This window comes from Eretmochelys imbricata, chromosome 5 (genome assembly GCF_965152235.1).
Source record: "Eretmochelys imbricata isolate rEreImb1 chromosome 5, rEreImb1.hap1, whole genome shotgun sequence".
NCBI lineage: Eukaryota > Metazoa > Chordata > Testudines > Cheloniidae > Eretmochelys > Eretmochelys imbricata.
Window position 1 is genome coordinate 39,064,831 of NC_135576.1, and position 12,430 is coordinate 39,077,260.

General features: G+C 40.7%; 1 protein-coding gene across 1 annotated transcript in view; it reads left to right on the forward strand.

The window, feature by feature from the left end:
• Positions 1-293: 293 nt before the first annotated feature.
• The window catches only part of ZSWIM6 (zinc finger SWIM-type containing 6), a 159,824-nt gene continuing 147,687 nt past the window's right edge, over positions 294-12,430 (forward strand). Inside the window, exon 1 of the mRNA XM_077816905.1 lies at positions 294-804. Coding sequence (XP_077673031.1) covers positions 294-804 — 511 coding nt within the window. The remainder of the gene's footprint in view (positions 805-12,430) is intronic.

Below are 12,430 nucleotides of genomic sequence, written 5' to 3' on the forward strand. Positions count from 1 at the left end.
AGAGGAGGCTCCGCCCTCTTTCAGAATAACAAGCCCCGCCCCGGCTGCGGTCCCCACCCCCACTGCTAGTTAGACTAGCACACGGCTGCAGCGCCGGGCCCGTTCTATTTATGTTTGTAGGCGCTGATTTGCATAGCCCCGCCCCATGCCGTGGGCGAGGCAGCAGGCACCGCCCCCTTGCCCATACATGGCGGCGATGGGCGGGGCCGCTATTCCGGCTGTCGGTCGCTCTCTTCCTGGTGCCGTTTATAGGGTACAGCCACTTCCGCTGTCTGCTTAGAAGCGGCGCGATCATGGCGGAGCGCGGTCAGCTCCCTCCCCCCGCTAAGCGCCTCTGCTGCAGACCTGGCTACGGCTCGGGGTGCAGGCCGGGCCAGCGGGCGGGCGGCGGCGGCCCCGGCAGCGGGGCGCTCTGTGCCGGACCCTCCTCCGCGGCCGCCGCCGCTGCCGCCCTGGGGCTGCTGCCGCTCGGCAAGACTCAGAGCCCCGAATCCCTGCTGGACATCGCGGCTCGCAAGGTGGCGGAGAAGTGGCCCTTCCAGCGGGTGGAGGAGCGGTTCGAGCGGATCCCGGAGCCGGTGCAGCGCAGGATCGTGTACTGGTCTTTCCCCCGCAGCGAGAGGGAGATCTGCATGTACTCCTCCTTCAACACCGGCGCCGAGGACCCCGCCGCCCCCGGGGGGGCCGCTGCCAGCACCGCGCCCGGCGGGGCCGCGGACGCCGCCGCCGACGAGAACCGCCTGCCCTTCCGTAGGGGCATCGCTTTGCTCGACGGCGGCTGCGTCGATAACGTCCTGCAAGTCGGTGAGTCACTCCCCGGGAGCCGGGCCGGCCATCCGGAGCCTCGCCCCCGCCCCCCGGGCTGCGGCCCCTCTCCCGCACCGCTGTAATCCTGCCCGGGGGGCTCTCCGGCTCGCTCACCAGCCTGTCACCCACCTGTGATCCCTGCCCAGGCCACAGCGCCGCTCCGACCCTCGCCCAGCTCCCTGACCCCGCGGCCAGCCCCTCACCTCTGCTCTCCTCCTCTCACCTCACCTCGGCAGCTGCCGCCTCCACCCCCCAGCGCTACCCTACCCCGTAGCCCGGGCCCTGCAGCTCTCCGCTCCCTCAGTGCCCCAGCGACCCCCTCCCGACCCCCCCCTTCGCTTCCAGCCAGCCATCCAGGCCTCGTAATTTCCTCTCTTCGTCCCCTCCCCCTCGCAGCCAGATTATATGGCTCTTTCACGCCTCTCCTCGGCATCCAAGGCCAGGTTACACGCTGCTTCTGTCCGCCTACCAACTGCCCTTCAATCTGCCCTCTCCCCCCCTCACACACCCCACATCACGCCTGTTTGCTCTCCACCCCCGGCTAATCAAACGCTTCCCGTCCCGTCCCTTTAACTCGCTTCACACTCCTCCCCCCGCCAGTCCCCTCTCCCCCCGTAATCCCGGCCGTGCAGTCCCACCTCGCTGTGTCCCCTCCCACCCCCGCTAATCCGGGTCATCGTCATACCCTGGGCCACAATAGAGGAGATGCCAAACCCGCCGCCGCCGCCGCCTCTGCCCCGCAGACCGGGGAGGGCGAGGAAATGAATCAGCAGAAGAAGCCCCCGTGGGGGGAGGGAGGGGCAGGGATCTGTTACCTACAAACGCCAGGAGCGAATTTGCGCGGAGCGATTCGGGTCGCTGAACAAAGGCACTTGTAGGGGATCAGCGGCAGCGACGCTCGGGCGGGTCGGCAGCTGCGGCAGACACTGCAGCCTAAGCCTGGGGCTGCCTTTGAATCACCCCACGGTTGGCTTTGCGGGATGCGGGGTGGCTGGAGAGCAAAGCTGCCAGATAGCGGATCCAACTCGGGCTGCCAGGACTGGGGGGGGGGGCGGAACTGAGCGATGGCTGGGAGGAGGGGGAGCTGCTGTGTATGGAGGCGGCGGTACATGGGGTGCTGCCAGTTGCTTTGGGATGTAGCTGTTCCTCGTTTCATGACAACAGCAAAAGAGGGAAGTGCTGTTCTTGCTTCTCCGGGAACAATACTCACCCCCACACACACACAACCCCCACCCCCGCTGCTGCCGCCTGCTGCTGCTCTTCACCCTCTCCAAGAGATAGATCTTTTTCTATTTAACTCCTCCCTTCCTAGTTAGTTTAAAAGGCTGCGGGGGGGGGTCCCCTCCTCCCCCTGAAGGGAGGAGGAAGAGGAGCTCTGTGCTGGGAGGGAGGGGTTAGTCCCATCAATAAGAGTGCTGGAGCAGCTACATGGCAGGCTCACATTTTCCTGTGGGTCTTGGACACGACAAGGGAAGGCTGTAGATTTCCCATCTCTCCTGCGCTGCCTGGCTTGCTCTGATGGGGAGAGGATGAACCACCCCCTGGTTTGTGATGGTGGTGGGGGAGGCTTTACAGACCTAGCAATCCAGGCTCCGCTGCTGTGTGACAGAAGGGGAAGATGGGTTATAATTTCCTGAATAAAACTTCAGTGCAGGGTGAGGTTCTCTTGTGCTGGAGCTGGAGCTCTCGTTTTGTTGTGTTTAGCTGAGTGTATTTGCCAGTTGCACATCTCGAATCGCCGTGAGGCAATTCCCTGTGGTGGAGAAGGAGGAGGAAGACCTGGCACTTTGTTCTCATTTTCATGTTTATTTGTATCCTTTTCAGTTTTCTGCCAGCCTCCGAAAAGGGGAAGCCAAACAAAAGAGGCTCTTTATTTCTTTTCACTGCCTGAAAAATAGTGAAGATTTGACAAAGGGAAAGAAGGACTGATGACTTAAAGCTGCACGATTCCATTTTCCCTCAAACAGACTTGCATAATCTTCCCCAATATGCAGTTTAAGTCTGAGCTTTTCTCTTCCCTGTCAAGCTATCAGTTTTTGAGCATGGACATGATGACATTTTTAAATGGACTGAAACCAACAGCAGGATAGTTCACAACTCTCTCTTCTCTCCCCCTCCTTCCAAAGCACTTAAAACAAAAATGGATCAGTTTTTCCTTTTATTTATGCCTTGTTTTTACAGATTTGAGGGTGTGAAGTTTCTGGGCCCAAAGGCCCGATAGATTTTTAAGATCTTTTGCGTAATTTTGGTTCTCATGTAATTTTGCCTCACTGCCATCCTTGGAGAGAATTCAGTTGTTTTAATCCTGTCTGTGGTTCATTTGAATTCAAATACAGTCTACAAATGTGATTTCTGCCTGGTCATGTATTTTCCAAAGGCAGACTCTGTTGCTTTTTCTCTATGCTCGGTGCCCTTCCCCTCTTCCTAGAGAGTGGTTCAGCGTTGAGACATTTTTAAAAAAAATTTAATTAAGTTTCATCTTCCTTTTGGCTTTCTGTTTCTTTCCAGAGGACTGAAGGACATCTATGGTTCCGCACTTGTGGCAAAACCAGAATTCAGTTTCATTTTGGTTTGGATGGCAGTGCTGAGAATTTTTTTTCTCTTGCCTGTGCTTGATTCTGCTTGCAGGCGATGAGGAATGACAGGAGTGCACATAGGGAGGGTTTCTTGGCTGATTACATTTAAGCCAGGAATTCACTGTGAAAATAAAGCCAAGGGGCGATAAATAAAAGATGCAATCTTCTCTAGGAGACAGACACCCAGCATGGGCTTTGCTTTACTTGCTTTCAGCAGTAGAAGAGGCTTCAGTGAGTAGTTGTGAAAGGGGGGGGGGGGGGGGGGAGTAACTTTTTGTATAGTCTCAAAAGGGGAGGGGCATTGAGCAATGTTGGCAAGGGTCAATGTGAAGAAAGAAAATATACATAAATACAACTTAAGGTTTGACTGCTGCTCCTAGAACACTTAACCACACTTCAAACAAATGCTATACAAACTGTTGAAAATATAACTCTTTTGGGGAAGCCATTTAGAAGTAGCAGTGTATCAAAACCAGTACTTCGAAACACAATGTCAATTGTTCTGACTGCGGTAGAGTTTTTGTTTTGGAGGGCATATACTATAACTTTTAGATGGCAGAGTATCCTCCAAATACTTGTGTAATTTGGGAACATTGTGTCAGAGCTGGTAAGGGTTTTGTATTTGAAATGTTCCTGCCAGAGCAAAAAGGTGTAAGAGCACAAGCAACTCCACTGCAATGATTTATATCGGCTGGAGAATGGAGTTGGCTTCATGTAATGTAGCAGAATATGTATCCTAATACTGAGCTTATATAAATGTGGATTTAGTGACGGTATAACTGTGAACGTACGTTCTGTGCAGTATGAGTAATAGAAACTTTGTACATTTTTACAGTTGTGCTTTCTGAAAGCACAATTATTGGACAAACCACATTTTATTGCATATCAGATCTAATTGTCGTTCTTGCAACACAAGTATTAATACAAACAGGTTGAAGATTTGCTAAGCAAGCCACATAAATTTTACTTCAGTGCTAATTAAATGAAAATATTTGCTTCTGAATTTTACATTTTTAGTCAATACACTGTAGGAACATTAAGCTGAAGGAAACTTATTACTATGGCAACTTGTTTTCAAGCTATATATTAATTAGAAGCTTTCAGTCTATTAAAACTATTTCTCATTAGGTGCCTTTTTATGAAAAATCCCTACTTTTGCAGCTCCTTGTCTCACATCTGTATTGTAAAGGACTACTTTGCACAAAATTACATATTTTGTAAACGCTATAAGAATTTTTTCAAGCAGAAGTCTTGAGTGTCTATTAGTGTATTTAAAAGCTAACTTAATTTATTCCAATGTAATTAATTTCATTTATAAGCATAATTTGTTTCAAAGGGATTTTCTTGGGGTGGGGAGAAGCTGTCAGTTTAAAAATCATAATTCAAGACTGTGGGAAAGGGTCTCAGAGAACATCGATAAGAGCTTGGGGGAGAAGAGGTGGCTTAAAAACAAAACCTAAGAGAAATGAAACATTTTAACTTTAAACCATTTTAAATCGTTAAATATTGTCCAGCAGTGTTTGCAATCCAAACATTACACATTTTCAAAGTATATTAAAATTTGGAAGGCAGATTGACTGACTGCCTAGAAAATAAGTTTTTACTTGGCCAACCTGAAAGACATGCCAAAAGTGAGGGGAAAATATAAATGGTGAAATGTAAATTTGATTTCTAAATTTGTTTTAATCTAAAGTCAATTGTATTTCTGCTTGCTCACACTAGTCTCTGTTTAAGGTATTACAGTAATTTCCACAGCAACACTTGGGGACATCATAATCACAGAAGTAATACCTTTAGATATGAATGGCAGGGGGATGAGGCGAAGGGAAGAACTTCCTGGAGATGAAAAAATAATGTGAAGCATTAAGTGATTAATGCTTATCACATTTCTAAGATTTGTTTAATGTTGATATTGTAAGCCAGAAAACCAGCTTATTTTTCTTTTGAAGAGGGTTACTTCAAGCAGTGTGTCTCTTCACTGCATAACCTTGGGTTTTAGACCGTGAAACATAGTGAGATGCAGTTGGAGAAATGTAACTTATTATCTCCAGAGAAACTTTACTTTGGTTTTCTTCAATGTGAAATAACCTTTGGGGCTCTGTGTATATTTATTTAGTTGGATTCTTAAATTAACTTTAAAAGGTCCGCTTTTTTTTTTTTTTTTTTTTTTTGTTTTTCTCTTACAGAAATGAAATGTTTTTCTTCTGACTCAGATGTTTCTGTGGTAATTTATTTTATTGCTAACGCTTAATAAAGAAAACTACAAACCTGAGCCCAAGTTTAGTCACTGCTCTCAAAAACACGAGTTACAATTTTTTCACCTGGAATGGAATGCTTCATAAGACGAGTCACTTTTTTCTGTAAAATTCTGGTTAAATATAATTGTAGCCAACAACTTTCAGATGCTTTTATGGATCTAATGGATCAGAATCTTAGTTAATTTTCTACTTTTGGACAACTTTTCAAAAACACAATCTAAAATTGATAGATTCTAAGGCCAGAAGGGACTACTGTGGCTATCTAGTTCAACCTCCTGAATAACACCAGCTATAGGACTTCTCTGTATTTATTCCTATTTGAACTAGAGCATATCTTAAAATAAAAAAAAAAAATCTAGTCTTGATTTAAAAATTGCCAGTGATGGAGAATCCACAACACACTGTGGTAAGTTGTTCCAAGGACTAGTTACCCTCATTGTTTAAAAGGTTGTGTATTTTATTTCCAGTCTAAAATTGTTTAGCTTCAGTTTCCACCTATTGCATCTTGTTATACCTTTGTCTGCTAGATTGAAAATACCATTATTATTTTTTTGTTCCCCATGTATATAGAGCCAATTAAATTATAGAACCAGTTAGGCAAATGTCTTTGCTCTTGTTTGAAACTTTTAATTGTTTGAATTTCAACTATATTGTGTTGAACGTCTTTTTAATTGATGAGAGAGGCCAAATTGAATATATTTTTAATAAAGTTGCCAAACTTTGTGCTATGAATTGAAATGCATCCCTCTGCAAACATGATGCTCTTCATTTAAACAAAGTTGGCTGAAGCAGTAATATTTTGCTATTTTTTTTTTTAAATCTGTAGTTTCTTTAGGTTATCTAAAAGTCTCTTAATTCATTTAGAGTTACTTAAGTTTAACTCAAGTAAGACTGTCCTTAGTATGGAACAAAATGCTTATGTTTCACTAACTCTTTTTGATAAAGTTCTAGCATTGTTCTGGTATATGTAGTGATTTTTTTGTGGCCGGGGACAAAGGGGAAGGGATGAACATGTTAAACTATCTGCTACTGTCTTTAAATGGGAAGTGTTTCTCTGCTGACATGCCAGCAGATACAAGCAAGGTTTCTCTAGCAATCAGCCTGATGATGGAATTTTGGTTAGGAATGTATGAATTAAAGGAGGTAATCTATAACTTGTTTAATGCAGTACTGTGGGGTTTTATTTGTTTTTTGTTGTTGTTGTTGTTGTTGTTTTTGTTTTAGAGCTAAGACTACAATTAAGTTTGGAAGATTAGATTTTTATCCGTAAATGTCAGTAAACATAAATTTCACTGTACACATTCAAATGAGTGAAAAAATATTTCCATAGATCGAAACGTACAGATAGGCAAATAAGGAAAAATGCTCCTTGAGAACCTATAGGAGTAAAAATTGAGTGATTTAGGTTTTTGAATTAGGCTCGTTACAAATGGGCTAGCAAACAAATAGTAAAAACAGGTATAATTTGTTGATTTCAAGATATTTACCTTGTATATTTTGACATGTGATGTCAGTTTGTTTTAACAGTTTTTATAGAGCTTTAACTTATTTAATCTCAACATCTACAATCCTTAATTAACTCTCACTGCCCTAATTTCCTGAAAATGTGAAAATTTAAATTGAAAGAACCCAAGTCACCGAGGGTATTAACCCAAGTTAAGTAGTAGTGGCCAATATTTTTGTGTACAAAACCACAAACCAATTAACTAATTTTTAAAGATATCTCTTGCCTCAAGGGGAGAAAAATCTGAATGTATTCCAGTTTCCTTGTTAGATTTGGAATGTAAGTCCTTGATTAGGGAACAAAGAAGCTGTTTTCTCTCTCTCTGTGTACACAGTTTTTAACATGTACTGTTAACCTTGAATTATTTCTTGTGAAAGCATTGGTGTGTAACACTTTGCAACAGTGGAATATTAAATGTGGAAAACCTAGATCTTTCTTTTTTTGATAGGTCAATTATTTGAAAGACTGTCTAAAACCAATTATTTTTCAAGTCATTTTTTAAAGTGCAGAAACTTTGCCCTGAAATAAAGCTTATGCTTTTATTTATAATGTAAATATTAATGGTAGTGTGTCGGTCAAAAAGTAGTGACACTGTCCTATTAAAGACAAAGTTCTAATACTTTCTTTTAAACAAAAACACCTTACTCAATTACAATTTGTGTGTAACATATTTCCATAGAACATAATTTAAAAATGCATAGATCAGTTTTATAGAAATATATTTTATTTGGATTGACCTGATGAAAATATTTAACATTTATTATAGTTTAGCATTCAAAGGTTTACTTATAATTATTCTTTTCTACTTCTTCCCTGGCACTCCTAATATTGAAGAATCATTGCCCTGAAAACAGACTTCGTACTCTGAGATTTGATAAGCAGAAGCTGACACTTGCATTGATAGTAAAATGTTTCCCAAGCTTGAGTTTTTTCTAAGAAAACAATTTTCACTTTAAAAACTTGCCATCTCTTTGAAATTCTGTTTAAGAAAATGATACCAGCTCTGCATATGATCAGATGTTTTGGTATGTAGCAATTCTTGAACTATAGCCAGCTGTCGTGTCAGCAGCTGATGCATTTTTTTTCTCTGCAGTCTGACTTTCAGAAATGAGCAATTAAAAGCTAAACATGTGGCTTTTTTTCTGGGGTGGACGAAAATTAAGAAGCTATTGAAAAGTCCGAGGACTAGACAAACTGAACTTTTTATTTGTTGTTGCCTGTTTTTCCATGTATATAACCTGATAAAGTGAAATATGTATAGAGGTTTTTAATTGTACAGTGCCAAAAAACCCCATCCTAAACAGATAATCAAATATAGCAGTGAAACTGGCTACAGGTGTGAAGGATAATCCATTTTACTAAATGGTTTTACATAGTGGGTTAGTGTTGAAATGTAATCTACCTAACTGATCCAGTTGTTATGCAACAACAATTCTTAATTGTTAAAACTGTGTCTCAAAATACTGGTGAAAATTTAAGATAAATTGGAGAAGTAGCTGGTATTCAAACTTTTTATTTTAGAAGATATGCTTGGGAGAAAAGTTTGACTACCTGAAGAACTGGCAGTAGATGATGATTAATTCAAGTCTTCAGATTATGAATATGCTGTCTCTGTAAAGAACTAGTAAATTCAAAAAATCTTCCATGCATAACAAAGAGTACAGATTAAATTTGAATTCTGATTGCCTGGAATGCAGTCAGCCTGACAGCATGCAAATCCTTGAGTACTGTGCAATAACTGCTCTCATTGTTCAGGGAAGTCTCTCTGTGAACCTTCAGTTTTTCCTCTTGGTTTGCTGTCTAATATTATCCATGCATTTAAATGTTTTTCTCTTCATTGGATATGTATCTAGCGCTTGACATGGCTTCATAACAGTCATTGACCTGGATCACTGGAGATGTCTGCTGGTGCTGTATAACTCAGGCTTGCATTCTCCTTCTAGCAATATGCCAATTATCATGATTTATGTGATGTCCTCATGATGCATCATCACATCTTTTTTGAGATTATGTAGCCATACTCATATAGGCTTTGGTTTTATTGGTTGAATTGTTAAAGTCCCAGTGTCTGGAAGATTTGTAATAGTAGTCACCAACTTTAAATAATGTTACCCTTATTTAATTTCACAAATTGTATGAACACACCAGATGAATGTAGCTGCTAATAGTAACTAAAGTGTAGAGAATTCCTTTGTGATTGTTCGAACTGATAGAAAAGCCTTTTGCATGCCTTTTAACTTTCCAATTCAATTAAGTTTAGTCTCCCTTAATGTAGGCTTTCTATACACTAACTTAAAAACATACCTCTTTTTTGAAAATTTGAGACCATAAAGTCTGAAGCACATACTGTGGCAGAGGAGAATCACATTTAACTGCATTTAAAATAGATTTTCAGGAAATAATTGTGAAGTGATCTGCACCATCACACACTTCTAAAAGAAGAGCTTAATTTTTTATATTTTACTAAGGCCCTCTACTTCTTGTTGCAAGTCAGTGCACTTGACAGTCTTTGAAATAGCTGGACATTTTTGTATTGGAAATGCATGGGCAATGGCTGAGAAGGTCTGACATTAATTGGAAGGATACAGTAGAACCTGTCAGTAAGTTTAAATTTGTACTAGTAGAGCTAGCTGATCAGATAAATCAGAAGCTCATTTACTGAATTAATGTGCTAAAAATTCAGGTGATTTACCTCTTGTCCTGCTTTATTTAACAATAAATTGCCTATTTACATAAGTCATCTTTCATTGTTAATTGGTGTCAGACCTCTAATATGTTCAGGAATTGTATGAAAATATGTTGGCGGGGGGGAAAATGGCATATAGAATGAAATATCACAGAAATAGGTATTAATATATCTTTATTGTGTCTGCTTCCTTTTTGTTGGTAGTGGTGGCGGCCAATAGTTAATTACATTCAAATGATCACTTTGGTGACTGGAAAAATAAAATCTTGCATAGCTTTGTGAATGCTAAGAAACAAGAAATTCATACGTATGCCAAATTGAACTGCTAGGTGGTTACTGACAGCACCAGTAATTATGCAAATACAGTGCACAAATTGAATACTGCATATACAGCTGACTACTATGTCTAATTTATATTGACTCATGAAATAGAGAACATATAAGCATTTAAATAGCTGGCAAAACTGTTTTATAAAACCTGAAAAATAATGGGATTATAATCCACTATGGATCAGAATGAATTGGTTTACATATGTTTTAACTATTTTGATATTTCTATTTAAAACTTGTATTCAGAGCAATTGGTGTTGGTTGTGTCTTTCATATTTTTAAATATTAACTCTGGGTGTCAAGGTTAGAACTTGGGTATTTGGTTCCTGGTGGTGGTTGAAACTGTTAAATTACATGTTTCCTATTTCTCTTGAAGTAACTGTTGTATGTTTTCACTTACATATAAATGATTGGTCATGTACTCTGGGCATAGTTCATGCTACTGCTATGTTCAGCAAATAGAAGCAGCTCATAGCTTATCCTTGTCAGTAGCAGCTGTGAGTTTTATTAGTATTTAGTTAATCTCTAGATTTAGGCCTGATAGTTTGACCAGTCTACAATTCATATAGCATCAATCCATATTCAGCAATAAGTAACTTGGCTTATATTGCATTTATACCTCATACTAATGTAAATGGTGAGTTTTTTAGCTTATTTTGCAATTTTATGACTTCAGACACCTTTGTCATTAACCTGCAGTTTGGACAGAAATGATGGTGGAAGAAATGACATGCTAACAATTCATTAGAGAACCAATCTTTATTCGACATGTGTCTACAAATATTCTTCCTGGAAATTTTTTTAGAAAAGATGGTGATCATTGAACATTTATTACAAGTATTACAGTAAGCTATTGATTACTTATCTCCTTTTGCATATTTAAGGGGCATAATACATCAATCTGGGAGGATGAGAGAGTGGGTTAGTTAAAACATAAATTAATGTTTTTAACAAAATTGGCATAGATTACTAGAAAGAAAAGCTAAATTAAACATAGCTGATCTCCATACTTAAGACACATTCTACTGAATCCACTGTTCAGACAAGTTCAAAATTAAGGAAACTTGGAGATGCACAATATTTTGTGTAATGCACTACTTAATGAAGTAAAATTTGAATCTTAATATTTTAGAATAAGAGCTGATAGTGTTTTGACCAATAACTAGTGAGCCAGTTGGCTATGCTGTAGTTGCAAAAATTAGTTTCATTTCTTCCATTGATTTGGCTTGTAAACTGAAACCTCACAGACAGACTATAATTAGTGTCTTGGGGATAGAGTATCAAGTCCATTATGTTTTGGATCAGTGTCTGGACTTGGTGTAGCTATGCTATTTAGAAGCTTTAAGCATCACTTTCGCTCCTGTGCTTGTTGATACGGAGGGATATGGGAAATACAAAATGTACAGTTTAGCTTTTGTGTATGGCAGGGCATCATATGTCCAGTGATGCTGTACTGATCAGTATTAAACTCTGTGTGTTCAGTTGAGGCTACTTTAGCTGAATGTGCCACTTAGACAGAAATGGAGGTCAGTGACTGGAAGTGAAAAGCAAGACTTAAGATGGCTTGGTTAGCCTGATCATGTAAGGCAAGCGGAGGGTAATTTGGTTAGTGCTATTTAAAAATTCTGTAAACCGAAAACTATTTTGATCACTGAAACTGGTCAGGTAGAACTGTTACTTTGCAGTATTCACTACCTGTCTTGGCAGTAGTATTGTTTTATGGGCGTAGGAGTAGGAATGGAAGGATTTAGGAGTGAACCAAGGTTGGTTCATTATTAGGATGGGAGTTGGAGAGAAAGGTAATGAAGTGTTTGAACCTTTCATAACTACTTGTTTATAAAGTGTGGGGTGAGTGGTGATGTCTGTGGTAAGGGAGTGGTCAGAGAGGAGGAACTTAGTAATTTGAAAGATCACAGAAGGAATTGTATTTAGTGAGGAGAAGATTGAGTGAGTGAAAGAGTTGATCTACAGTTGATGGCCAAATGAAAAAGGGACCACAAAGAAGCTAGTGGGTTAGATTCATTGTTACAAAACAGGCTTCTTAACACCAAGAAGGCTGCAAACTGCACAATGGTTAACTCTATAAAAGCCATTTTAAAATATAAACATAAAGTAACATGTCTGTACTCTTTCCTTTCTATTTGTAAAACCACAATTGGATTGAATAAGCCTATTTTCCTGGCCTTCAAAACATACTAATTTTAGTTTCACTTCACTGTGATTTTTATGGCCAAATATACCTCCAGCTTATCAGAAGAAAAACCAAGAC